General features: G+C 44.1%; 1 protein-coding gene across 1 annotated transcript; it reads left to right on the forward strand.

Moving 5' to 3' along the window:
• The first annotated feature begins 1,974 nt into the window (after positions 1–1,974).
• Positions 1,975–3,054, forward strand: LOC121779027. The gene is made up of 2 exons (XM_042176380.1): positions 1,975–2,613; positions 2,728–3,054. Exons 1-2 carry the CDS (start codon positions 1,975–1,977, stop codon positions 3,052–3,054), a joined length of 966 nt encoding a protein of 321 aa, XP_042032314.1.
• The last annotated feature ends 22,272 nt before the right edge of the window (positions 3,055–25,326 follow it).

Here is a 25,326-nt window from a genome sequence, read left to right on the forward strand (position 1 = left end):
TCGCCTAATGCTAGACAAAATCCTGAGAATATCTCTGCTGGCGATACCTCGGCTGAGGAGATGCATGCCCGAACAAAGCTGCTTTTTGAAAGTCAACTTATTCCTTACCCAAATAAGGAAAGTCAGCAAAATCAGAATCTAAAATCTGCAGCTGGCAAAGGACAACTTGAATCTGACCCAGCTATGGACCTAATAGCATTTCAGCCCCTACAACCGGCGTCGATGTGGGCGACGGGAGATTTAGTCATCGCTAATTGGAATGAAGAAGAAACAGAAACGTCCAACTTTGACGTCAATTTTCCTCCCTTAGGAGGAAGTCGAATTTCATCTCTCCGAGCCAACTTTGAGAGGAGGGGTGGCTGCGGAATGGAGTCCGGAAATAGCCTCGAACAACACAATACGCAGGGGAGACCTTCCAAAACACACCCAAATGGAGATAGTCTTACGGTTAAGGATTCTGGGCAGACAAAAGGCAGCCTCCAAACAGAAGAAACTAGCAATGCGTGGACGGATAAGAATCGAAAATTACTATTCTAGCCGATCATTTCCCACCACAAGGCCTCGGAGTATGTTGCTTTCGACCCGGAGAAGATCAAACTCTTAGGCACATCCACAGAGAAAGAAGGAATCCCCATCATCTCACTCACGTCTGAGGACACCGAATTCCTAACGGAGAGGCTCGGTCATGCGGTGGTTGGTAAATTCTCTCACTCAATCCCATCCTCCTTCCATATTCAAAAAGCTCTCGGAAATATTAAGTTCACAGGTAACTTCTCTTGGAAATATCTCAATGCAAAACACATAATCATCCAACTAGAGAGTTTGGCAGATTACGGACGTCTCCTAAACGGGCCAAATGGAACCCCTGTTTGGTTCATTGATAGGCACCCAATGAGGGTGTTCAAATGGACACCGGACTTCGACCCCTTCTTCGAGTGTCCTGTTGCAGCAGTTTGGTGCAACCTCATTGGCCTCCCCGTTCATTTGTTCGAACAATCTGCTCTCTTTTCCATCGAGAAACTGCTTGGAGAAACTATCCATGCGGATCGGGCCACGATCTCCCAAGAGAGGCTATCATTCGCATGCATGTGCGTCGAGATAGATATCTCAAAAAAGTCAATGGAGGAAATCATCTTGGAGATTGCGGGGAAAGAGGTGAGACAAAGAGTGAAATGGAACCATATACCGCTCTATTGTGATGAATGTCGGCATGTGGGCCACTCGAAGGAGTCATGTTACGCTAATGGGAAAAGGCCGAAACCGGAGAAGAAGAACTATAACAATCACCGTGTGTTTAATGACCCTGCAAGGGTGAATGGACAATTGGGGAAGGGGCCGACGAACCATGACAACAGAGCTCCATCGGTAGCAGGAAAACAAGCCCAACCCACCCTGATCTATAATGCCTTTGACGTTCTGGAGAATATTACAGTTCCCGGTGATGAGATGGCAGATGTGTGTGGTACCAGAGATAGGCAACACGATGGTAAGGCAAACAAAGACAAGGGAAGGGAGGAAAACCTCGATGAGGATGGGTTTCAACTGGTCATGAGATAGAAAGGGAGGAAAAATAGAACTGGTTCGACCTCACCACATCGCCATTCGCAACACCCAAAAGAAAGGGAGCGAAATCGCTCTGTTTCACCGAGAGCGGGCACGGAGACGTGTACACGAGGACGGGGAGAAGATACTGGGTGGCCAAGTTCCCAAGGGCGGCAACCAAGCTCATTCAAGCCTTCTTATTACCGACAACTGGAACACGGAGGTTTCGACACCGAAACTTTCGAAGAAGTGATGGACGCAGAAATAATTGCGGAAGACCTAGACCCCGGTAATATCCTCATTGAAACAACGAGAGGTCGACCGGAAAGAGATAAGCATTTCCCAGAGCAGGGAACTTTGGAAGAGAATGAGGACAACCAACCAAAGAAACTGAGGAGTTCTACCTCAGGGTCCTCGCATTGATGGTTCCCCATGTCAGTCTCCTTCATGATATGGAATGCTAGAGGGCTCGGAAACTTCAGCACTCTGAGCACCCTAAAACACTTGATTAAGACGTATAAACTTGATTTTGTTGCCATCAGTGAACCCCTGGTTTCTCCACAGCCTGATCTACTCAAAAAGAGATTAGGCATGGAGTTTAGGGGTGTCAACACTAATGGACAGATTTGGCTGCTATCCCAGAGTGATGTGGGGATTGATATTCTGGACAGTTCTGATCAACTTCTGCACTGTCGGGTTACAGCTCAAAGATGGGCAACGGCTATGTACATATCAACTGTTTATGGTAAGTGTACACGGCCGGGACGCTACTCGCTTTGGAATAAAATGAGGGAGATCGCAGGAGAGATGGATGGTTCCCCGTGGCTAATCGGAGGGGATTTCAACACTTTAATCTCAGAAATCGAGCGACAAGGAGGTTCTCACAACAGATACCGTGAGATGCTCGATTTTGCGGAAGCCATTGAGGATTGCCAACTGCTTGATCCTGGATTCGACAGCCTGAAGTACACATGGGCCAGGGGAACACTCAGAGAGAGGCTCGATAGAGTTCTCATCGGGGAAGGTTGGACCAGCGCCTACAGTAGCACCAGAATCACTCACCTCCCCTGGGTATCCTCCGACCACGGCCCTCTTCTTATCCGATGCCATAAATCTACGGCAACAACTCGACCGCCTTTCAGGTTTCAAAACATGTGGTGAAAACACTCGGGTTTCTTGGAACAGGTGGCCAATGTTTGGTCTGCTGATACAGGCTACCATGGGATGCGGAACCTGCAACTCAAACTCACGCGAACTAAGGGAGCGCTTAGACGGTGGAATAAGGAGGTCTTTGGTAACCTCTTCGCGAACCTCCGGAAAGCCAAAGAGGATGCTGTCAAAGCACAAGAGCTGTTTGATACAACGCCCTCCCCAGCCAACCGAATGAACATGAACAGAGCAACAGCGGAATATATCCTCCAAGTGCGGATGGATGAGGATTTCTGGAAACAAAAATCAGCAATCAAATGGATTACAGAAGGGGAGCGGAACACGAAGTTCTTCCATGGCTAGGTAAAGCAGAAACGAGTCAAATCTCGGATTTATATCATCAAAGATGGGCAGCGGGAACTTACCGAGGCAGGGGAAATTCAAACCTCAGCAGTGGCCTTCTTCCAAGATCTCTTATCTTCTGAAGGAGAAACAAAAGCGGTTCTGGACTTCTCAATTCTGCACCAGATACCTCTTGAGATTAACATGGAAGCTCTATACGACCCTCCAACAGTAAAGGAAGTCAAAGATTGTGTATGGAGCATTGACCCCTTCAGCACGTCAAGGCCAGACGGATTTTCATCCCAATTTTTTCAATCGTGCTGGAGTATTGTAGGATCAGACATCCACGCGGCAGTGGTGGACTTCTTCGAGGGGGCTCATTTCGAAGAAGAACAATCCGGAAACTTGGGCAGACTTCAGACCAATCAGCCTCTGTAATGTGACGAACAAAATAATCTTAAAGATCATTGCATCTCGGCTGGCTCATATCCTTCCAACGGTTACAGCACCAAACCAGAGCGGTTTTGTGAAAGGGAGACTAATCAACGACAACGCTCTGCTTGCTCAGGAGCTTATTCACGATCTTCACCGGGATAAACCCTCTCCAAACATAGCCCTCACTTGACATGGCGAAGGCTTATGATCGTGTGCACTGGCCCTTCCTCCTAAAGGTCTTACAGCATATGGGATTCCCAGCCAAGTGGATGGACATCATCAATAGGCGCATCAACTCGTGCTGGTTTTCAGTCTTGATCAATGGTAGTCCCGGGGGATTCTTTCATTCGACTCGGGGACTTAGGCAAGGGGATCCACTCTCTCCCGGTCTATTCGTGTTGGCCGCCGACTATTTATCAAGGATCTTGGATAAACTCATTATCGGTGAGAAGGGTTTGAAATACGGGATGGAAAGAAACCGCATGCAAATTTCGCATCTCTCATATGCGGACGACATCCTTATCTTCACGCAAGCAAATGGTGATGCCCAAAGGAAGCTCCTCCAATGCCATACACACTACAAGGAGGTGTTTGGACAGAGGGTGAATGCCTCAAAAAGCAACTTCTACATCCATGATAAACATGCATCCTGGGCTCCAGCTATTCAACGGATTGGGGGTTTTAGGCGCGGGTCCTTCCCCTTCACCTACCTTGGAGTCCCATTATACAGAGGAGTCAAAAAAATGAACTTTTTTGGTTCATTAGAGATAAAATTGCCTGCAGACTCCTCTCATGGTCACACAGACACCTCTCCTTTGGGGTAGACTTCTACTCATCAAGAGTACTCTAGATACCATTCCTCTCTATGTTTTCCAAGTCCTAGAGCCAACCGCAGCAGCGCTCCAGCGTATAGAGCAGGTTATGGCAAGGTTCATCTGGGGGTCGTCTAACGATAATAGGAAGACACACTGGATTAAATGGTCTGATTGCTGTAGACCATACTCGGAAGGAGGCCTTGGCATCTGACGATTGCATGATATGGTGCAAGCCTTCAGCTACAAGCTATGGTGGAGATTCCGAGAGCAACAATCCTTGTGGGCAACGTATATGCAGGCTAAATACTACTCCCGATTATCGCCATCTGAGGTTTCCCCTTCTCGTCGACACAGCCACGTCTGGAGACGTATGTTCAAAGCAGGTCAGAAAATCCAGCCTCTAATGAGGTGGGCGTTAGGAAATGGGCATATCAGCTTTTGGGACGATACTTGGCTCAAAGACGTCCCCCTCAGGGAACTAGGTAACAGTCTGAATCAAGACAACGACTATGTACTGGTTGTGACTGCTGGGGAGGTGAAGAATGGGACTTTTGGAAAAAAATACAAGAGCTGCTTATACAGAGAAACTGCTCAATGGAACTTTTGGAAAAAATTCGCCTGCCTCCGTTTCAGAAAACAAAGAATGATATATGCAGATGGACGCTATCCGGGAATGGGAATTTCTCAACATCTTCGGCGTGGTAGCTGGCGAGAATTCATCATCCCGAGAATAACATCTACAATTAATTCTGGTGTAAGGCGATCACTCCATCTATGGGGGTATTCCTATGAAGACTAATGATAAACCGAATTCCGGTCGACACTAAACTTCAATGGAGAATACTGCAAATGGCATCCAAATGTAGATGTTGCAAGAATCCTGATATCGAGACAGCGGAACACCTGTTTATCCTTAGTGAAGCAGCCCACCGGCTATGGAATTATTTTGGGAAATGGATGTCTAGGGAGGCGGAAAGTATGGAGGATGAGGGAAGAATTATCCCGAGACTTTGCAAATGGAGAAGTCTCTTCCCCGGTACTTCGCACCTGCACATCAGCTCGGTTCTCCCTTGCCTACTCATGTGGTTCCTTTGATTGGAAATAAATGACTGCACTTTCCAAGACACGGAGTTCAATGTTGGCCATATCAAGAAAAGAGTCGAGCTGCACCTGGAGAAACTCATTCTCAGTGGCATCATGACCATGGAACATTGGAAGGGTGCTCGACAGCAACATCCACTCTTAGCTGGCAGAAGGTCAAGGCGGAAATTTACTAAAGCCACCAGAGTGGAATGGCTCGCTCCTGACGAAAACTGGGTCAAAGTGAACACGGACGGTGCCTACTCCCCAAGCAACAACAAGGCCGAGGGGTGCCCTGATACGTAACTAGGAAGGCAAAATGATCGAGGCCTTAACCTTCCCCATTGAAGCGGCCTCTACCCTCGAAGCAGAGCTGAAAGCCTTTGAGCTGGGTCTCGCGGCGGCCACCAGACATGGAGAGAACATCTGGATGGAAACAGACGCAGAATGCTTCGTCCACATGCTCGGAAAAGGAGAACAAGGGCCAGCTGCAATAAGGCACGTCCTCAGCAAAATTCAGATCATGATGGCTACGAAGAACGTCAGAGTTTCGCATATCGCAAGAGAAGGGAACAAGCCAGCTGACCTGCTTGCGACGAGAGGATGTGATGAACAGGGGATCTATGTTTTCGAGCGGAGCTCTGCCCCTCCCCGGCTGAGAGCCCTGCTCGAACTTGATGAAAAAGGAATCCCAAACTTTTGGTTCCAAACAAAATGGTCAGAATCAGGATAAGCTTCGAGGAAAAGAGGAGGACGCAGCATGGTTAATAACTAGAGAGTGGACAGGTGACCTAGGCTCCGGATGTGAGCGGGCCCCTTGATCACTCCTGTGGTTTTTGATAACTTCATTGTTTACTTTTGGTTGATGTAGTCGATGTATGGTTTTACCTTTGTTTTTCAGTCACTTTTGGACTGAAATTGTATATCTCGACGGTTCTATGAAATGAACAGGTTGAGGGTCCGCCTAACCCTCCGCCAGGAAGGTGTTTGATGTAAAAAAAAAAAACTAGACACCTTATAGTTAATATAAACTTTATTTATTCCATTTTACCTCTAGCTCAAGTACCCAGAATAATTCAAATAAAACATACGAAAATAGGGCGGTTAAACAGAATTTCGACAGCTTATGGTGGTATTATTCAAACAATTTACACATATAGTAAACGAACTCCTAAATTCTCCAAAATATTTGGGTACTAGTAGATTAATCAAAATTGTTCTAAAAATTGTTAAACCACAGTTTTCACTGTTCTACTCATGCCAAATAATTCGGAACAGGTCACTGAAAAACAGGGGATTAAACCTTATTAATCAAATTCTATTTCAATTCATGTTTAATCATAATAATCATCTAACTTGAGCATCTAACTACTAAAACCACAAACCCTAAGGTATATTTTCAATCTCAACATCAAGTTCATACCATGGTAATTTAACTTTGATATTATCCATCAAAACGTGGCATACGACGTCTATATGCTACGTATTCGACAATTAATCGAACATAAAACCATTTATGCATCAACACCTATGGAGCTCGAAATTTTCAGATTTCCAACCTTAATATATATTGAATTTAATGCTATAAAAATAGTATAGGAAGAAAGACCTTACTTGATTTCATAACGTTTACACGATTAAATCGACGGTTCGACAGAAAATCGAGGTGAGACTTATTTGAGAACCTCACGATAGAAATTTCCATTGGAAAATAATTTATATGGAATCTAGAGATCAAAATAAGTGTAATGTGAGTAAGATTGAGCAAGAAGGTGGAATTAAATCAGTGCTCGTATAGGAAACGCGATAGAAGGGCATAATGGTCTTTCTTAATGAATTAAACTAATCTAATGTCCTATATAAAAAGTGACATTTTTTTAAGTATAATAGGCAGATGAATTCTTTTTTTAAGTGTGAAACATAAAGAGAATTCTAGAGAAATTTTATAACAAGTGGCTTAATAAAAATGTGCCAAATGGCAAAACTATTTCCATACATTACAATAATTGATGAAGACTAAATTAAATACCAAAAACTATCTTCTTCTTCCTATTTTCTAAGAAAAACCGAATATTTCTCGACAAATTCGCCGAAAAACCCTAATCGGCAACTTTTCTCAAAAACATACTAAAACTCAATTCTTTGCTCACATATCCTTTCTAACACTTATTTAAGACTTATATTTCAGTATCCCATGATTTATTGAATTATCAGAATTTATTTTGTTATTTATTTCGAATTATTCATCAGAAACCCTAATTTTGGCGATTTACAGCACCGAAAATTCGTTTTTCCGTCTAAGGTTGGTTTTGGGGCATTACAAGAATGGCACCATTGCCGGGGAAACATGGTGTTATTTTATGTTTGTGTGTAGCGCATAGGTGTAAATAGTCTTGTTTTCTTTCCTTTTCTCATTTGTTTTTTCTTCCTGTTCATGAGAAGGTATCAACGCGGTGGACACTGGAATCATCCCTTCGTATACAGAGATACAAACACTCATTGGAGAGTCCAGGAAGCCGGTGTTGTTACCACGCGATACAAAGCCACACTAGCAGCAGCAGCAGCCGCCGAACAACTGACCAGCGAAGAAGAAGGAGAGCAGAACGAACAAACCGAAGTGTCAAATAGGAAAATTAAGGCAATTTTAGAGAAAACGGTCAATCCCACGAGGAAGGACTGGAGTCGTCGTCTGGAGGACGCGCTCTGGGCCTATCGGACCGCCTTTAAGACGCCTATCGGAATGTCCCCATACCGGCTGGTATTTGGGAAAATGTGCCATCTGTCTTTGGGAGTGGAGCACTAGGCTTTCTGGGCAGTAAAAGAAATGAATTTGGATGCCAAGGTTGGTACTGAGGAGAGAAGAATGCAACTTCAGGAGCTTGAAGAGCTCCGCCTTGATGCCTATGATTCAGCCATGTGGTACAAAGAGAAGACGAAGATGTGGCATGACAAGAACCTTGGCAAGAAGGAACTCAAGCTAGGCCAAAGAGTGCTTCTTTTCCAGTCCAGACTCAAATTGATGCCCGACAAGCTGCGTTCAAGGTGGATTGGCACTTATACCATTGTCGCCATCAGAGTGAATGGGGCAATTGAACTCCAGGGGGGCGATACAGACTCTCATACCTTTATGGTGAATGGACACAGGGTAAAGCCGTACAGAGAAGGAATAGAAGCATTTGTGGTGGACGACATTCCACTACTCATGCCTAACTCTCGCCAGTAAGCAGGTAAAAGGAGTGATCGGGTACTCGTGGATAGTCTGCTTGATCAAAGTAACAATTCCTTAATCTATTAAACTGATCAAGTGACGTCCTAGGGGAACTCAGTCAAATCCTTGGTAGTTAGTGTAAATAGTTTTTCATTTTAATCGTATGTAATTAAAAGTCAGAAGTGAGGACGGAAGCTGATTAAGTGGAACTATTTGAGTTTTCATCTGGAATTAATTGTCCACTTGATCAGTGCAATTTGAATTTAATTGGTGGTACAATACTTTCGTTGATCAGGGCAGGTGATGATAGGACGTGTGCAGCCATTGAAGGGGTGTCAGATGGCACCAACTGTCACAGTGAAAGGACGTCCTGGGGAGAGGGAGGAAGCATATCGGAGAAGCTTTGCCACCTGGCACTCTGAAAAGGCGCACCTGTACGCGAAGAGTCGCAGAGATTTGAACAGTCGCAGGGATCTCAACAGTCAGGGATCCCAACAGTCGTGATATCAATATAATAGGCAGATCTCAGAGTTGTATTGCACTTTTAACCAAAGCAACTACAGTGCATTCCATTTACTCTCCCATATCGCTCCAAGTTCCAAACCCTTGCCCAAATTATTATCATCTTCTCCACCAGCACTCATCACCATTACCAGCAAGCATGTTGATCGAGCAACTCCCAACTTCATCCTCATCCTCCAGTTCCAGCGCCGAGGATGGTGACCGGGAAACTTCATCCCAAGCCTGTCAAGAAAATCTTAGTCCTCCTCCACCCAAAACCAACTCCCCCATGCAACACAGCGGGGACACCTCTGATGAGGAAGGATGGAGGGAGGCCTATGAGCAGCCATTTGCTATTCCGTCACCAACAAGGGGTGGCGGTTCCACTTCAATCCATGAGCCGCATTTGGCTGAAGGCGGCAAAATCAACGACGAAGAAGTGCAGGACTTCCCCCCGTTGTTCGTCTATGGGGAGGATGAAAAGGAGAAGGAGCCACTGCGCCTTCAAACGCGCCGTATGACAATGGACCAGCTCCTGGAGGAAGCGGTAGCTCTGAAGACCAGAGAAGAAGGGGAGACGATAGAGCAGACGCCCCGCGTAGTGCGGCGGCTGGTAGATGAGGAGGAGTCAGAGAATCAAGGGACCGATGAGGCTGAAGATGAGAGAGAGGCTGCCGAGAACAGCCTGATTAGGGAAGAGAGACAGAAGAAGAGAAAGGGGAAGGGGAAGAGTGTTCTTCCTGCTCCCAAGAGAAGCCGCCCTGCCAACGTGGGGATCGTCATTGCAGATGCTTCCGAGCCCACCTCCCCACTGCCAAGAGATAGAGATGAGGGCAATGATATGGAGGAACAAGAGTTGCGAAGGACCCGAACATCTACAAGGCAACAAAGAAGGCTTGCAACACCTTCCGCCACCACCTACTCTCACCAGCACGTGGTTTTGATAATCCCAAGTGGCAGGAGGAAGTCCGCCAAAGGGTAATGCCCCAGAAGAGGTTGAAGGCAGGGAAGATGCTGCACCAGCCGCCCCTGGAGGAGATCATGATGAAGGAGAGGTTTACTGAATATATTGCCAGCATCGGGTTTGAATGGTTGCTAGAGGTGGATGAGACCCCCATACCGGAGGTCCTGGCCAAGGAGTTTTTCACATCCTTCCGGTTCACCGGAAGCTCAAACTTGGAGGACATGAGTGTGTCCTTTAGGGTGTTTGGCCAGGACCAACTGATGAGCCTCAATGAATTTTCCATCCGGATGGGCCACTACACAGAAGGCCAGGTGGCTAACGGGGACTGGGTTGGGCGCGATATCGGTCTCCCTCATAGGAAACCTGATTTCGATCAGCAAGCTGTCTGGAAGGCCCTATGCAACGGACGTGCCCCTACCTTTACAGCCTCTGAATCCAGAGGTCATCACATTGTTGATCCTGCCCTCCGCCTAGCCCAGATCTACCTTGCCTGTAATCTCCTCGGACAAGCAAATACGATGTCAATTATTACCCTGTCCGAACTCTACTTTATGTGGAGTATGAGAGAGCAGAGGAAGGTCCATCTAGGATTCTGGTTGGCCTACTCCATAAATCAAATTGCTACCCGCGTTGCCTGCCATCTAAACGTCTGCCACCTCCTCGGGACCTATTTGAGGAGGAACTGGATTGTGCAGTGTGTCGGACGTCCCATCCTTTGCCCCAGTCCCAAATTATTTGACCGTGATTTCTTTGTTAGAACTCAGGTACTGGAGAAGACACAAGGAGGGGATTTTCAATTTTATGCAGCCGGTCGGCGGGAGCAACAGAGAAGCCAACCCAGAAGGAGAACGAGGCCTGAGCAACCATCAGCAACCCCTGCCGAAGAAGAAGAGGAAAGTATACAGTGGGTGCCCACTCCAAGGATGGAGCGTGAGGAGGCTGCACGTGCTGACGACGCATGGAAGTTCCGAGTGGAGCAAACATTGACGCAGCTGGTGGAGAATTCGAATTCTCAACTGGTCCTGCTGGCCAGGTTGCTAGGAACCACCCACAATCAAGCCCCTGCCAGCCAACCACCACCTCCCTCTACAAGCTCTCTTCCATCTCGACACCCATCATCCTCCAGGCCACCCTCAGCATCCCCCGGTCAACCTCTCAGGAAGCATTAAGTACAACCCCCCCCAATCTCAGTTCATTTCAAGTTTAAACAATTTTATTTTTATTTGTTTTTGGTTTGTATAACTGATATTCTGCTCCACCTCACACTTAGACCTGTGTTGGGTCTAACTGTGAGAAGTTATGCATGTTTGTTTTTGTTATGTTTGTTTGTCTGTCTTATTTGTTTTGGTTGTTGCTTTTCTATGTTTAATGGCATGTTCGATTGTTGGTACTGTCTCACACTTAGCCCAGTGTCTGGTCTAAGTGTGAGAAGTTTTCCTTGTTTTTTTTTTGTGCCGTTGCCTGTGCCTAACCCTTTTTTCCACTGCATCCAGTCCCTCGAGGACGAGTTCATATGCAGTGGGAGGGGGAGGGTTAGTTCCAGAAAATAAAAATCATTCATGTCAAGTTTTGAAAAAAATACAAATATCAGTTAGTAATTAGGGTAGTATGCATGAAATTGGATAAGTGAAAGACTTGATTACTTTAGGAAGAGTTAGAAAAAGGACCAGTATGCTTACATGAAAAAACTTGATTGCTAAAACTTGATCAGTTTGAACGACGCAAGTATGATGGAAATGCTCAATTTTTAACCTTACTGTGAAGCCTCTCTATATGTGAGTTATAAGCCAAAGCAGAACACTTTCTACTATTTTTACAAAGAAAAATTTTACGAAGGCTACTTTTTAATATTTAGATGAAAATTGCACAAGTAGTAAGGACTAAAGGCATTTAGGACTTAACCAATTGAGCATTTTCTTCTTTCGTTCCACAAACCCGCCTCGTCAAGCAAGGCACCCCTTAGTTAACCACATTGAGCCCAAATACACTTTTACTCGTTCTTTTGAAATCAAAACCAACATCCTTACTTTTTATAAACACGTGAGGAAAAAAAGTCAGAGAGATGAGTCAAAGGAAAAGGGAATAACGACAGAAAGTCGAAATAAAGGGTAGCCGGATTGAGCAAGTTAGTCAATCAGGTTGATCAAGTCAGACATCAAGTCGAAATATATATATATATATACCCTGACCCAGTAAATCGAAAGTTAGAGAATAAAACCAAAAATCGAAGGCTAGAAGTCGCCACTTGACCAAGTAAGATATCCAGTTGCAAAATAAATAGTTCAGATCTTTGGTCTCTTGACTCATGTTTTTTTTCTTCTTTTTACAGTTTATATTTTTAAACTCAGAGCCCTTAGGACCCTACTCTAATACACTACTACCCTTAAGCCCCATTACAACCTGAAACAAAGACCTTAAGGAACTATCTTGTGCAGTTCGATTCGAGGTATTAAAATTGTGGCAACACCGAGTGCACAATCCTAACATCTCTGGTGAGAAATGAGTGACTGAGTGAAACCAACAGTGGTTTTAAATTGAGCAATCTTGACAAACTGACACCTTGATCAAGTGATCGCGAAAGGAAAGAAACATAAGCTGCTGGCAAACGGATTGACCTCGACTCGGGTATGATTGTTGGAAGTTTATTCGGTCTAATGCATCAATGTGAATATGTGTTTTTGTTTTTAGTCTTGTTTTCCTTTTCGTCTTCTTTTACTTTCTTGAAATGAGTAAACCATGCCTGAAATTTGCCTTATCTTTTTCTTTTCTTTTTCTTTATACTTGGGGACAAGTATGTTTTAAGTGTGAGCAATTTGATAAAGCCCATTTCATGCATCGGTTTAGGGGTAAAATGTACGCTATTTGATCAGTTTATCGCGCAAAGCAAGTGTTAAACGTGCAGGAATGCCGCTTGACCAATGCAACAAGGACAAACTGATCAAGCGAGTATAATAGGTGAAAAAGGCCATAAATCGGGGGAATTGATCAAGGGGAGTAATCAAGCAGTCAAGGAGGGGACCACTGGCTTTCACAAGAAGGACACGTAGCAATCAAGAGGAGGGGAAAAGTCTCCTCTTGCCCATTCTCGATCCTGTCGCCCTCTGTCTCAATCTGGATGAGCTCGTAAAACTCATGAGTCGACGAATGAGCTGCCAACACTGCTAAAGACTGCAGGGACATGATGCGCGGCGATGGCAGGACGCCATGCAGTGATAAGCGAACTCCATCCCTACTGAACTCCAGAGTCTTGCCTACAAAGTCGGCCGATATCTTTCCCAACGACTCTAGCCACTCCATACCCAACACAATATCCGGGCCGTGTATCTCCATAATGTGTAGATCAATGAGGAAGTCAATACCCTGAATACAAAGCTTGGTTCTACGTGCTACATGTGAGCAGATCAAAGAGGCTCCGTTGCCCACGTACACGCGAAACGGACGAATAGGAGATAGTGCTAACTGAAGTTTATTTGCCACACGTGGATGTAAAAAATCATGGGTGCTGCCCGTATCAATTAGAATACTCACTGATGTTTGTGTGATCGAGCCCACAACGTTGAACGGTCTACCCTTCGTACCACCTGCCAAAGCGTGGAGATGTGACAGGTCGGCGGTAATAATAGTCTCGCCTTCCTCGCTACCCTCTGACTCGTCGTTCCGAATGTCAGTGTCATCCTCGCCGACGTACGACAACATTTTCTGCTTGCACACATGTCCCGATGCCCATTTTTCGGGATAGTGATAGCACAGACCCTTTCGCGAACGCTCCGCCTTTTCTGCGTTGGAGACCCGGATCGGTTTGAAGATCATTTTCACGGACTCCTTTCCTGTCAATTCAGCTTGGGGGACCGGTGATAGCGTCACGGTAGAATAAGAACGTGAGTCACGGCCAGCCCATTTGGTACGACTCGTCGGTTGAGTCCGTTCTTCATGTGATGTCCCTAGTCTCAGGGCCAAAGCCATAGCTTCAGCCAATGATTCTGGCTCCTGCAACTCCACCCTCTCCTGGATGGGCTCCTTGAGGCCCGCGACAAATATAGGAATCAACGCCTCATCGGAGAGGCCCTTGACTCAGTTCAATTAACGCTCGAACGCATCATGATATTCAGTTACAGATCCCGTCTGAACCAACTTCGACAACGGTCCAATGCTATTACGGAAACTCTTCGGTTCAAATCTGTGGCGCACATCTTCCAAGAATTCCAGCCACGTCACCATAGGATTGTTCTCCCGATAGTTAAAAATCCATTCAGCAGCCGGTGGTTGAAAAAGCATCACTACATAATGAAGACGTTCCGAGTCCGGCATACGTAAGTGGTCGAAGTAATACTCAGCCCGCGAAATCCAATTCATTGCATCAGAACCGTCAAAACGGGGCGCCTTCATGGATAGGTCCTTCGGTCGCCCGTTTCTAGCAGCCGTGTAATCATGTCGAGCGACTGGGGGATCCCAAGCTGTAGGCTGCCGGTACCCCCGAAGTCCCGTATCCCGTGGATAGCCATCATTTGGCCTATCCCAATTAGAGCGTTGTCGAGCCTCCGGTCGAAAGTACTAAGGTGCGTTCCCTTAGTCGAATTGTTGTACCCGCCTCCCGCGATTTAGCGATTCGCGAAGCACCCCGCGCCGACGACGGATGTCCCCACCACAGTTTCGCCGATCGTGGTTGAAGGTCCAGGGGAGATCATCATCTGTCGGCCATCCATCACGTTGGGGTTGAAACTCGTCGACGTCCGGATCGTCAGATACATAAGGCGGATCCTTGTCAGGTTCGCGACGCGTCTCCAACTTCCCCAACCTACTCTCAAATTCATCAAATCGAGCCAGAATTTTCTCAAACCCTAGCGCTGAGGGGTCCCCCGTCCCCACCATGCCGCGATGATGATTACTGCACTCCGGGTTGTCGCGCTGAGGAAGACGCTGCGTGCCGTCACCATCGCGGCTGACCGTCGGAACACGCCGTGAAGAATCGCCGAACAGAACCTGCGCGTTGCCGCCAGTGAGGAGGCCAACTGGCGGAGCCTGAGTGTCAACGTTCTCCATGAAGAGTACACAATGAAAGACACCAGTTGTTAAGGGTCAGGTCCCTTAACTCGTTCAAGCCGTCCAATCAATCAAGAAACAAATCCGAAATCGTCGAGCGCCCAATAGGTTTGGGTCGGCAACGCTTCCTGATGAAGAGATGCTGAGCGCGAGATTGAATCTCGTCGGCAGCGGTGTTAAGTTTCTTGATGCACAAGTCAATTGAGCCAAAATAATAATTTTCATAGATAGATGAATGATGAACGATGGCTCTATTTATTCTAAACCCTAGGGTTGGTTCGACCTAATCCTAATACGTTCGGGAAAGAACCAACTAAGAAAACCCGAACGGGGCTTATAATCCGCCCGACCCAAAACCAAATAAAATAATATCCATAATTCCAAAGTCAACAAAATAAAACCAAAAATAGAAAAAAAAGAAAACAAGGTAAAACTCGTGCACTCCGTGACTTCAGCTAGTGAACTTCCGCGGTGGTTTGATGCGGTCTCTGGGCCTCAGGGACCGTGGTGGTTGCGCCTCTGGCTTCGGCGGCTGGTGCTGTTGGGTTGCCTCCACTGGTTCGGTCTCCTCTGCATCCTCGCTACAATGCTCCGTAGCCTCCACTGGTTCGGTCTCCTCTGCATCCTCGCTACAATGCTCCGTATCATATTATTCCGCTAAATATTATATATAAATAATTAAATAATAATAATTTCTACTATTTTTTATTATAATTATGCTAAAATAAATAAAATACCAATAAAATTAATTTGATTAAAATTCAAGTGGCAAAAATATATACTCCTATATAAATAAATTAATGAGTAAATGTTAAGGTCTTATAAATATTTTAAAGGTTTATTTTGGTACAAAAATAAACATTTAAAATATTCCAAGCCGACCCTTTTCTTATTTTTAGTTGCCTCGGTTTCCGAATTATGCACCTCATCTTCTCATATTTTAGCACATTATTTTCCTTGTTTAAATTTTTTTTTTTCATTGTTTATCTCTATATTTTGTAACCATTATACATGTTTTTTGGTCTCTTTAGCAGGAAGCTATTTTTCTCTTTTTATAAAAGCTGATGCTATCTCAAAGTGACTCAAAAACTGTATAAAAGCATTATTAATTGATTGTGGATTTTCTCTCTTTCGTCTTCATCTTACCCACCACCATTGTTATAGTACATATTTGATTGATTTGTATCTCCTTCATTCGCTATCAGAAAAAAAATAGTGCTCGTAAAAATTTACAGAGAATTCAGACGCTTTGAATTATAATTTAAATTTTGCACAACTAATTGATAACCATGCCTCAATAAGTGATACGAGTTAGTGGTGCCAGTGGAAATTTAATTCGCAAAAATTAGCATGTAAGAAGATGAAACAAAGCATTGAATCAGGAGAGATAGCTGCCAAAAAAAATTGAAGAGCATGAAAAATCGACAGTATTTAATGAGAAATGTTTGATACTTTGATAAGATAGAGATGAAAGAAGAAAAAGAAAATTAGAAAAAATTTATCACGGAAGGGGGGTGAAAATTTTTCCGTGAAGGTGGAGTATTATGAATCATGATCATGGAGATTTAATTGGGAGTTTTTGACGTGGAGGTGGGGAGTATAGATATGAATCGATCATGGGGATTTAATTTGATATATTTAAATGTTAACACTAAAGTTTTTCTTAAGTTTTAAATATAATAAAAAAAATTCAGTGAATAAACATTATGATTAATAATAAAACTGGTTTAAATTAAACAGGTTTGGTCCAATTAAAAAATTAAGGGTATTATGTACGTAGAATTTATGTACGTTTATCTTCTCCCTTTTTTGTGTAAAGTATAGAGACGGAATTGAGTGTAGGAGATGAACTTGAGGTTGTTAAAGCATCTGCAACGGTGAGCAAGACGGCGTCCGTCCGTCCGTGCCAGCGGCACGGAGACGCTGTCCGCCGCTGTGCTCGCGCCGCTGGCACGGCACTGCTCGATGCATCGAGCACGTCCATGCCAGCGAGCAAGTGACGTGGCCGGCGCTGATTGGGCAACGGCATAGCCGTTGCATTTGAATATTTTTTTTAAAAAAATCGGTTTTTAATTAAAAAACTGATTAAAAATAAAAAAAAAATATTTTCCCACTTCCCAAAAAAATTATATCCGTTTTCTATCCACTTTCATTTTTTTTTTCATTTTTTCCCCCAAAAAACACATTTTCATCTATAAATACCCCTACTTTCACACCCAAAAATTCACCCCACACTATACAATTCTCATCTACATTCTCTCATTTCCATTCTCATCTACATTCTCTCATCTCCATTCTTAATCTTTCTTCCACTCCTACAACATAACAATGTCCGGCGACGGCGATCACCCCTGGGCTCCCACGGTTGGAACCCCGATTGGTTCGGTTCACAACCGTTTCCTAGTCTGGAAACGGAATTTTCGGCCCCTCCTCAAACCCAAAGTTCGGGAGTTCCGGGTGGCTACCGGCCTTACCCATCGACGACCAAGATGCCCCCGAAGGGCTATACGGGTGGACACCCCAGCCTAGAGCGAGGTCGACCACCCCCTCCCAAACTCCGACTCCTCCTACTCGTGGTGTCCGCACACCGTATACTCCGGCGGAGATGGAGCAATTGTTCAAGGCGTTCTTGTCAATCTCCGAAGATCCGGAGGTTGACACGAACCAATCCGGCGATCACTATTGGTGGCGCATTTGTCGCCGGTACAATGAAAACCGGCCGGCGGGAACAATGAAGCGCAACGAGAGTATGGTGCGCAACGCCATCTACCGAGCCAATGAAGAAATCTAAAAGTTCCATGGGTATTACCTCCAGGAAGAGCGGTCGTCAGGGAGCGGCCGGAGCGAGGTCGACGTCATCACTGTCGCGATGAACACCTACCAATCTATGAACTACAAGCCGTTGAAGTACCTCAACATTTGGCAGGAGACACGGTCGCATCCGAATTATAGGGAAGGAGTAACATCCTCCTCTAGCGGCTCCTCCAAATGGTCAAGGTCGATATCCCAATCCGACGTCGGCTCCGAAGATGTGGTTAGCCAACTCGCCGGAGCTAACTTGGGTAGCTCCGACGCCGACCCGAGCGGTTCCCAACGCCGAACGCAAGGAAGAAAGAAGGCGGCGACCAACCGCCGTCGCCCCGCGACTCCATCCGGTGATGCTCCCGAACCCGCTCCTGTTCCCGTGCCCTATGCGTCACTTCCTGTTAGGGTTTGTATACTAAAAATCACCTTTCGAGTGATTGAATACTGTAAAACTCTAATAATTATTTTCCAATGAATGCAACAGATTATTTTTGTCATAATATTGTTATGTTTTACATTTAATGGATGTTTATTGCATATTTAAATGTATAAGCGAACATAACATAAGTCTAAGTCTTTGTTCTAGTAGACCGGTTGTGGGCTGCGCTCAATTTAAGGTACGCGGTCAGTTCTAAACAAAGAAAAATAAGAATTACACAAGCCAGATAGACTTAGACTACCTATCGTGAAAGGTTGCAATGTCAGTCCGATTATTTCTAAGCCTTATTGAAATATGATGACGTTGGTGTGGTATAGCACTGAATGGATCTAACAGCAAGACGAGTCTTTATGCTATCTACTGAAAGACGAGGTCTTGATAATTAATTTCTTAATCAATGTACGTTAGCATTGAGCATACGATATTGAGTATCTACCACTTTGACTTACCAAAGGTGCGGGTTTTTCGTCACCCAACGATCCAGGTATATTAGGTAATGGTGATCATTATCTAGCGGTTCTAGGATTGCAATTATGTTGAATCGTGCGTGAGGAGAGTCTCGTTTGATAACATCCACAAGAGGAGCTTGAAACAAGGTTTTATTATTCGGAACCTAGGTAGTTGAAGTTTAATTACTCTATGAATAATAAATAAGAGTTTCTTGCTAAGTCCACTCTTGGAGAATAAAATATATTAATTAATTAAGTCCATAGCAGACATTAATTAATTAATGGATGTTTCTATCTTAAGCGCGGGAAATGAATTAAACAAATAAAAGGAAACCCGAGATACTTGTAATTTCGGATTTGGAATGGCAGTGCAATATTACTTCTGTAGTGGCTGCTTGTAATATTCCAATATAAGCTTATATTAAATTGTGGGTTCAATTTAATTAGTAAAAAGCTAATTGAGTGAGGCCATGTCCAAATTCTTCCTTAGATCCCTGACTTGGCCCAATATGTGACTTAATATAAATAGGAGAATAAAGGAGACAGAAAACATAATTAATATTGCTCCAATTTTCGTCCCCTCCCCTTTTGTGAGAGAGAATTCGAAAATTGCTCCTTCCGTGAGTAGAGTTCTGTCTTCGTTATTCGAGTCCTAGTATTCTGGTGAGATTTGCCCACACAAATATCAATATACAGTCCGGGACACCAGTCAGAAGATCCGAGGTTAAGTACTGAAGATCTTCACATGGAGACGGAGCAAGACATCATCGATTCTTGATTGAATCAACGAGGTAAATTGGCTAATTCCGTAGTGAGCATGTTTTAGGGATTTTATATGCTAAAGCATGTTTTAATTCAAGTTATGAGTATGATACATGTGATAATTACGCGAATAGAATTTGTCTAAATAATCTGCTAAATAGATCAAATTTATGTGATCGGAACTTTATGCACGCTTCCGCTGCCAACCCCTTCAATTGGTATCAGTGCCAGGTTTTGGCTCTGATTATTTGGATTTAAGTTTCGCGAAATTCATGTATGCATGTATTATTTGATTGCGAAGCATGTTCTTGGTGTTTTGTTTAATTTATTATGCATGACGAACTTAAGAACTATCGAATCAAAGAACTTGAATTACTCGATCGTACGAGACGTGCGATCTATCGGCGCTCGCGCAGAGACGGATTGCACCACGCGCGATTCTGAAATAGGGTTGCCGATTGAGTGGGAGCCGAGGGATCGCGATCACGGGGCGACGCGCAGTCGAGCGTGGGCTCGAGCGCTAGCCGGCCGAGACCGCAACCCCCGCACCAAGGCCGACGTGAAGGCTGGCACGGAGTGGTGGTTCGTCCGAGAACCACCGAGACACCAGGCGCCGAGAGCTAGAACCCTAGGCTGAAGGAAGGGTGGTCGGAACTGGTCGAGAGTGGGCACGCCACCGTGCGCGACGCTAGCCGAGAGCTCGCGCCACCCCGGCGGATCGGATGGCCGAGACGGGCTTCGAGACGCTGGCCGAGAGGCGCGCGCCGCTGCGTGCGCGCCTGGCCGTGAAGCGTCGACACCCGACGGATTAACGCGCCGAGACAGGCGGGGCGCACCTGGCCGAGAGGAGTGGCACCGACGTGCGCGCTCCTGGCCGAGAGGATGTGACACCCGACGAGCCAGGTGGCCGAGACACTGGCGCGCCGCCTGCGTGCCACGGCCGAGACTCTTCATGCGTCTTGATCCGACGAATTCGTCGGATTTTCGTCGTTCATCGTTCGTGCGAACCTCGTGCGATGAGATAACGATGAAGAATTATTTTAATGATTAATTAATTATTTTATTAAAAGATATCATTAAAATATTATTATTTAATGGAAATAAAATCATTTTGGAAGATTTATCTAGAGTTTATGAATATTTTTATTATTATCTAAATCTATGGAAATAAATAATATTATTTTATTCCTAGATGATATTGATGCGAATAATTTAATAGTTTCCTAATATTAATCTAGATTTTAGGAATATTTTTATAATAGAATTCCTAGATGATATGGATGAGAATAATTTAATAGTTTCCTAATATTTATATATCTAAGATCCTAACAAGGATAGATATGTATAAATACATTAAATAATAAAATATCTCTTCATAATCATGAACAAGGAGATAATTTGAATTTATTTTTCATGTCTTATTAAGGATTAAATAATTTGTTTATTTTTGATATACCTTATAGTAGACATGAATAAGAATTAAATTCTAGAATAATAGTTTCTTAAAGGAAGATAATATCATAAAACTAAAGATTTAATTATCCAGCAAATTAAATACCAACAGAGTTTAACTAAGCATTTATCTGCCTAAAGCCTAAGGATAATTAAAGAAAAACCATAACCCAAATATCTAAGCTATAATTACGAACTCAACGTTTGTATATGGTCTCCATCATTTGGTCTGCAATTTATGAAGCCTTTTTTCTAATATTATCGCCACCTGCTCTGTGGGAACAATAATCCTGCGAAAATAGCGAGTTCATAAGGCGGAATTCTCAAATATAAATAGTATGAACTAGAATGTCGTTTCCAATAGTATCGCCACCTGCACTGTGGGGACAATAATCCTAAGAAACTATGAGATTCAGAAGTTCACACATAATTTATGGGATAGCTTGATCTTGTTAGAAGCGCATGAGCATTGTTATGAGAGTGTGTTGTAGAAATGAGATTCTGTAATGCTAAATTCGGTGGTCTTGCTTAGGCAACATTAGGCGGCCATGCCACACTTGTGGTCTCTGGACTATTCGTCGATGATAGTGACTAGTAAAATTGTAAGATTTTAATGCGTATTGACCTCCTCTGGAGGATACAAAATTTTAATTTTACTGTTGTAAGATTTTGAAAAGTTTTATGGTTAATCTAATCAAACTTCTTACATAAGTTTATGACAAATGGTAAATATTCTATTTTGCAGTGCAAAACAAATCGTTAATTTGTCGTTCAATCATCTTTCTGCAATACTTAAAGAAAACAAACTCGAGGGCCAAAATTACATAGAATGGAAACAAAATTTGGACATCGTTCTTACAGCTGAAGAGTACAACTTTGTACTCACAACCCCGCGACCTCCAGTGCCACCAGCTAACGCTGCGGCAGGAGTCAGAGATGCACACAAACGGTGGCATAAGGCGAATGAGATGGCTAAGTGCTATATGTTGGCATCTATGTCATCAGTACTCAAGCATCAACATTCAGCCATGGAAACTGCTGCCGAGATCATACAGAATCTCAAGAATTTTTTTGGTACTCAGAATCGAACGGCTAAGTCTCAAGCCTTTCGGAGTATCATGGCGAAGACTATGAAGGAAGGCTCATCTGTGAGGGACCATGTCCTCGAGATGATGGGCAACCTCAACCAAATTGAGGTCTTGGAAGGGACGATCGATCGCGAGTTCCAGGTGACTATTATCCTTCAGAGTCTTCCCCCTAGCTTCTAGCAGTTCAAGCTCAACTTTGAGATGAACAAAAGGAACTACACCTTGGCAGAGCTGTTGATTGAACTTCAGTCGGCAGAGGACCTTATGGTCCAGGCTAAGGCGGCCGTGATGACTTTGGCACCTCGTTCCTCTGGCTTCAAGCCTAGCGCAGGAAAAAGGTAGGCACCGAACTCAGGACTGACCAAGATAGCTAAGGAAAAGAAGAAGAAGATGGCAAACAAGAAGCCCACGGGGAAGTGTTTCAAGTGCGGAGAGAAGGGGCATTGGAAGCCAGATTGTCCTAAAAAGGGCAAGGCTACAGGTATGCACCAAGCTTTAGTAGTCGAGTCATGTTTGGCTTCGAAGTCTACTTGCACTTGGGTTATTGACACAGGAGTCACTGATCATATTTGTTTTGATCCTGACTTAATTCAGGTGACAAGACGGCTACGTGATCGTGAGATCGAGGTCCAACTGGGCGACGCTACAAAAGTGGCGGCCGTAGCAGTGGGAGACATTTATTTGCATTTTAGTAGTGATAGATTTTTTATTTTAAAGAATGTTTTGTTGATACCTTCTTTTAGAAGAAATTTAATTTCAGTTTCTAAATTAGTTTTTGATGGATATTCGATTTCTTTTAATGACAATTGCGTTATTAAGAAAGATGGTTCTTATATCTGTCGTGGTATCATGGAAAACAATCTGTACACAATCACATCTACACAGTTTAATAGTCGCAAATCAGAACTCAATACAACATCGAAAATTTCAAAGAAACGAAAGGAACCTTCAAGTTCAATGAACGAAACGTACTTATGGCACCCTTAGACTTGGTCATGCCAATGAAAGGAGGATCCATTCTCTTGTTCAACAAGATCTTATTAAAGATCTAGAGGAGGAACCTTTTCATAAGTGTGAGTCATGCTTAGAAGGCAAGATGACCAAGAGGCATTTGCAGGCTAAGGGCAATAGGGCCAAGGAAGTACTTGAGCTCGTTCATTCCGATGTATGTGGAACAATGTCTACTGAGGCAATAGGTGGTTTTTGATACTTTATCACATTTATTGATGACTTCTCGAAAATTGGATAAGTCTATTTGATGCGCCACAAGTTAGTCTTTTGATAAGTTCAAGGACTTTAAGACTCTTGTGGAGAAGTATCATGGTAAGAGTATCAAAAGCATACGATCTGATCGTGGAGACGAGTACCTCAGTGCTGAGTTTTTGGACTACTTGTCGGAGTCGGGAATTGAATCCCAACTGACTGCGCCGGGCACGCGACGTGGCTGAAAGAAGGAACAGGACCTTATTAAACATGGTCCGATCGATGATGAGTTATGCACGGCTACCTACTTCATTTTGGGGACATGCCTTACTTTCTGCAAGCCATATTTTAGACAATTTACTGTCAAAATCCGTACCTACTACTCTTTATGAGTTGTGGACTGGGCGCAAGCCCGATCTAGCATATCTCAAGATTTGGGGTTGTCCGGCTCATGTATTGGAAAAGGATCCAACTAAGCTAGGATCAAGGACGGAGGTATGTTTGTTTAAAGGGTACCCAGAGGAACGAAAGCTTATGAATTCTTTAGTCTCTGAGATAAGAAAGTTATTGTGAGCACCCACACCACATTCTTAGAGGAAGACTATGTAATGAATTATAAACTCAGCAGTGAAGTGGCTCTTGATGAGCTAACTTCTGTCATAAATTCCATTATCCAAGAACGAGGACCATGTCTACAAACAATTCCAGAAACTTCAACTTCTATTCCAAGAATTGTAGTGCCGCGCCGCAGTGGAGGGTCTCACATGAGCCCGAAAGATACATTGGTTTTGGGGAATCTATGGATCACTCCTCAGATAGCAATGTATTAGATCCCTGGAACTTTATGGAAGCGCAAGCAGATGTCGATCATTGCGAATGGGTGAAAGCAATGGATTCGGAACTACAATCTATGATAGACAAAGACGTCTACGATTTGTCCGTCTTACTCAAAGGCTGTACTGCCATTGGGAGCAAGTGGATATATAAACGTAAACGTGGACCTGATGGACGAGTTAAAGTCTTCAAGGCAAGACTAGTGGCTAAGGGGTATACCCAAAAGGAAGGTGTCGATTACGACGAGACTTTCTCCCCAGTGGCCATGCTCAAATCGATCCGGATACTATTGTCTATAGCAGCTTATATGGATTGGGATGTATGACAGATGGACGTTAAGACTGGGTTTCTAAACGGCGGTCTTGAGGAGACCATCTACATGGAACAACCCGAAGGTTATGCCATAAAGGGCAAGGAACACATGGTTTGGAAGCTTAAGAAGGCCATTTATGGCCTTAAGCAAGCATCTAGATCATGGAACCAGTGTTTCGATCAAACTGTTCGCAAGTTTGGATTCAAAAAATGCCCAAGTGAAAGCTGTGTGTATAAGAAGGTTGAAAAGGGGAATGTAGTGTTCTTAGTTTTATATGTAGATGACATTCTTCTAATTGGAAACAATAAAAAGATATTGTCATCAGTACTAACATGGTTGTCAAACCACTTCGAGAAGAAGGATATGGGAGACGCGTGACACATCCTCGGGATCAAGGTTCTTAGGAATCGAGAAAAGAAGATGTTGTGCTTATCTCAAGAACCTTACATCGAAACAGTACTTAGTCGCTTTAGCATGCAGGACGCCAAGAAAGGTTTCTTACCTTTTAGACATGACATCCATCTATCTCAAAAGATGTGCCCCAAAACGCCGTCTGAGATACAAGCAATGAGAAGGATTCCATATGCTTCGGCAGTTGGAAGTCTCATGTAAGCTATGCTTTGTACGAGGCCTGTTATTTGCTTTGTTGTTGGCATGGTGGCCAGATATCAGTCGAATCCGGGCCAAGGACATTAGACTGCCGTAAAGAACATACTCAAGTACCTTAAACGGACTAAGAACTATGCTCTAGTTTACAATGCAGTCGAGCTCTGTCCTTTGGGATATTCTGACTCAGACTTTCAAGCTGATCAAGACTCGAGAAAATCTACTTCAGGATATGTGTTCACCTTAGGAGGTGGAGCCGTAATTTGGAAGAGTGTGAAGCAGAAATGCATCGCGGATTC

This window comes from Salvia splendens, chromosome 19 (assembly GCF_004379255.2).
Source record: "Salvia splendens isolate huo1 chromosome 19, SspV2, whole genome shotgun sequence".
NCBI classification, from domain to species: domain Eukaryota; kingdom Viridiplantae; phylum Streptophyta; class Magnoliopsida; order Lamiales; family Lamiaceae; genus Salvia; species Salvia splendens.

Excerpts from the sequence above, each read along its gene's own strand:
- LOC121779027 (XM_042176380.1), top strand. The coding sequence starts at position 1,975 with ATGTCAGTCTCCTTCATGATATGGAATGCTAGAGGGCTCGGAAACTTC. Across the intron at positions 2,614-2,727 it reads GAATCACTCACCTCCCCTGG|GTGGCCAATGTTTGGTCTGC; the intron begins GTATCCTCCGAC and ends TTCTTGGAACAG.